This window comes from Oratosquilla oratoria, chromosome 17 (genome assembly GCF_046742065.1).
Source record: "Oratosquilla oratoria isolate Oo_2021 chromosome 17, ASM4674206v1, whole genome shotgun sequence".
Taxonomy (NCBI): Eukaryota; Metazoa; Arthropoda; class Malacostraca; order Stomatopoda; family Squillidae; genus Oratosquilla; species Oratosquilla oratoria.
The window spans coordinates 62,508,462-62,510,961 of NC_134793.1; the positions used below are offsets into that span (position 1 = coordinate 62,508,462).

The window sequence follows — 2,500 nt, forward strand, 5'->3', positions numbered from 1 at the left end:
TAATCAAAATTCTAATTGCTTATATTCAGTTTTCGAAAAAATATCTCAAGCAATGGTCGATAATCCTTATGTAGGGGCATATAAAAACATGAGAACTGTCGAACTTGAAGAGCAACAAAGAGCTGCAATACAAAATATCCCTCCCAGAAAAATAACCATGCAATTTATTGCCAGCCCTGATGCGAGGAGATATAATAATCCAACAAATGATGAAATTGCAGCAATATTTGTCGGTGATGATGGAGCACCTCCTGTCCAGCGTGACATTATAGTGTACCCTGAAGGACAACAGAGGTAGAGGATATCCTACCTCTCTTGCTATCTTGATCCAATGATTTACCCTCTTCTCTTTCCTCATGGTGAATTCGGATGGCATATAAACATTACTCATGTAGAAAATAGGCAAACTAGAGTTCGTAACAAGGTTACTATGCAGGAATTTTATGCATATCGTCTAGCTATAAGAGGTGGCTTCAGTCCAATACACAGTGGTGGAAAACTATTTCAGCAATATATAGTTGATGCTTATGTTAAAGTAGAGGGTTGTCGTTTGAAATTCATTGCAGAAAATCAGGCACAACTAAGAGTTGCAATGTATTCAGGTTTGATGGATCACCTTGCAAGAAATAATGAAAATGAAGATCCTGGAGTACCTGTCATTTTGCCATCATCCTTCACTGGGAGCTCACGAAATATGCAACAATGCTATCAAGATGCAATGGCTATAGTTTGCAAGTATGGAAGGCCTGATTTATTTATAACATATACTTGCAATCCAAAATGTCGAGAAGTAACTGAAAACTTACAGCCTCATGAAACTGCACAGAACAGACCTGATTTGTTGGCACGAGTTTTCAAACAACATCTCAATGAATTAATGACTGACATAAAGGACAGACATGTACTTGGGGTACCTATTGCTGCGATACATGTTATTGAATTTCAGAAAAGAGGTCTCCCGCATTGTCACATGCTAATCATGCTGCGTGAAGAAGATAAAATTAGAACTAAAGAACAAATTGATAATATTGTTTCAGCTGAATTACCATCAGAACATGATCCAGAATTGAGAGAATTAGTGAAAAAACTCATGATTCATGGACCCTGCGGTACATTTAATCCCAATTCAATCTGTATGGTAGAGGGAGAGTGTCAAAAGAAATTTCCTATGCCGTATCAGGAGGAGACTATAACAAATGTTTCTGGATATCCTCTTTACAGACGCAGAAATAATGGAGATTCTGTTAGAGTGGGCGTCCATGAGGTTGACTGTAGGTTTGTAGTACCATATAATAAATATTTACTCAGAAAATATGGTGCTCACATTAATGTAGAAGTGTGTATATCGGTAAAAAGTGTAAAATATCTTTTCAAATATGTCTATAAAGGACATGATTGTGCAATGATGGAAATGAATATGAACAACAATCAAACAAATGAAAATGAATATAATGAAATTAAACAATATATTTCGTGTAGATACGTATCTCCGCCTGAAGCATTTTGGCGTTTGTCAGAATATAAAATGTATGGACAGTCGCATACAGTTTACCGACTGGCACTCCATTTGCCTGACCAGCAACAAGTTTATTATAAGCCGGGCGAGCAAAGACAGGCTGCTGCCCGTGCAGAAGGACAAGACACGCAATTAACTGCATGGTTCAAACTTAACCAAAGTGACGTGGATGCAAGAGCCCACCTTTATACTGATATCCCTGAATATTATGTATTTAATAACCAAAGCAACACTTGGACCAGAAGACAACGTCACCGCCAGATTGTAACGAGAATGTACTCTGCCAGTCCTAGAAATGCTGAGAAATTCCATTTAAGGATGCTTCTTCTTCATGTACCAGGTGCAACTTCTTTTGATGACTTGAAAACTGTAGGAGGTGAACAGTTGCCGACCTTTAAGGATGCCTGTATTCGATTGCAACTACTTGAAGATGACAACGAACTAGAAATGGCTTTGAGTGAGGCAGCTATATATCAAATACCACGACAGCTTCTTAACATGTTTGCAATGATTTGCTTATTCAATACACCACAAAATGCCTTACAATTATGGAATGATAACAAACACCTTATGATAGAGGACCTTTTATGCCAATATGATAATAATGTTGCAGAAAATATCGCTCTGCATCACATAAACATGATTTTGGTCTGCCAGAACCAATCAGTGAGCCTCCTGCCATTCAACATATGGAAGAAATTCAAGAAGTCAATCCTGAAGTACTAAATATTGAGCAAAGATATGTATTTAATAGTGTCATTAACGCTGTAAGTGAAATAGATAGAGGATTAGAAACCAACCACCGACTGTTTTACTTGGATGCAGCTGGCGGCTCTGGCAAAACTTTTCTATTCAATATGATTCATGATTACCTGGTGGCTCAAAATGTGGCTGTTAGTACTTCTGCTTGGACAGGTATTGCAGCAACACTATTGAAAAATTGAAAAACTCTTCACAGTGTCTTCAAACTTCCTGTTCCTTTGA

The 2,500-nt window shown here is 37.7% G+C and overlaps 1 protein-coding gene across 1 annotated transcript in view; it reads left to right on the plus strand.

The window, feature by feature from the left end:
• Window positions 1-430: 430 nt before the first annotated feature.
• Window positions 431-2,500, plus strand: part of LOC143034314 (uncharacterized) — a 47,303-nt gene continuing 45,233 nt past the window's right edge. Inside the window, exons 1-3 of the mRNA XM_076200248.1 lie at window positions 431-1,275; window positions 1,480-1,973; window positions 2,174-2,431. Of these exons, the coding sequence (XP_076056363.1) occupies window positions 431-1,275; window positions 1,480-1,973; window positions 2,174-2,431 (1,597 nt within the window). The remainder of the gene's footprint in view (window positions 1,276-1,479; window positions 1,974-2,173; window positions 2,432-2,500) is intronic.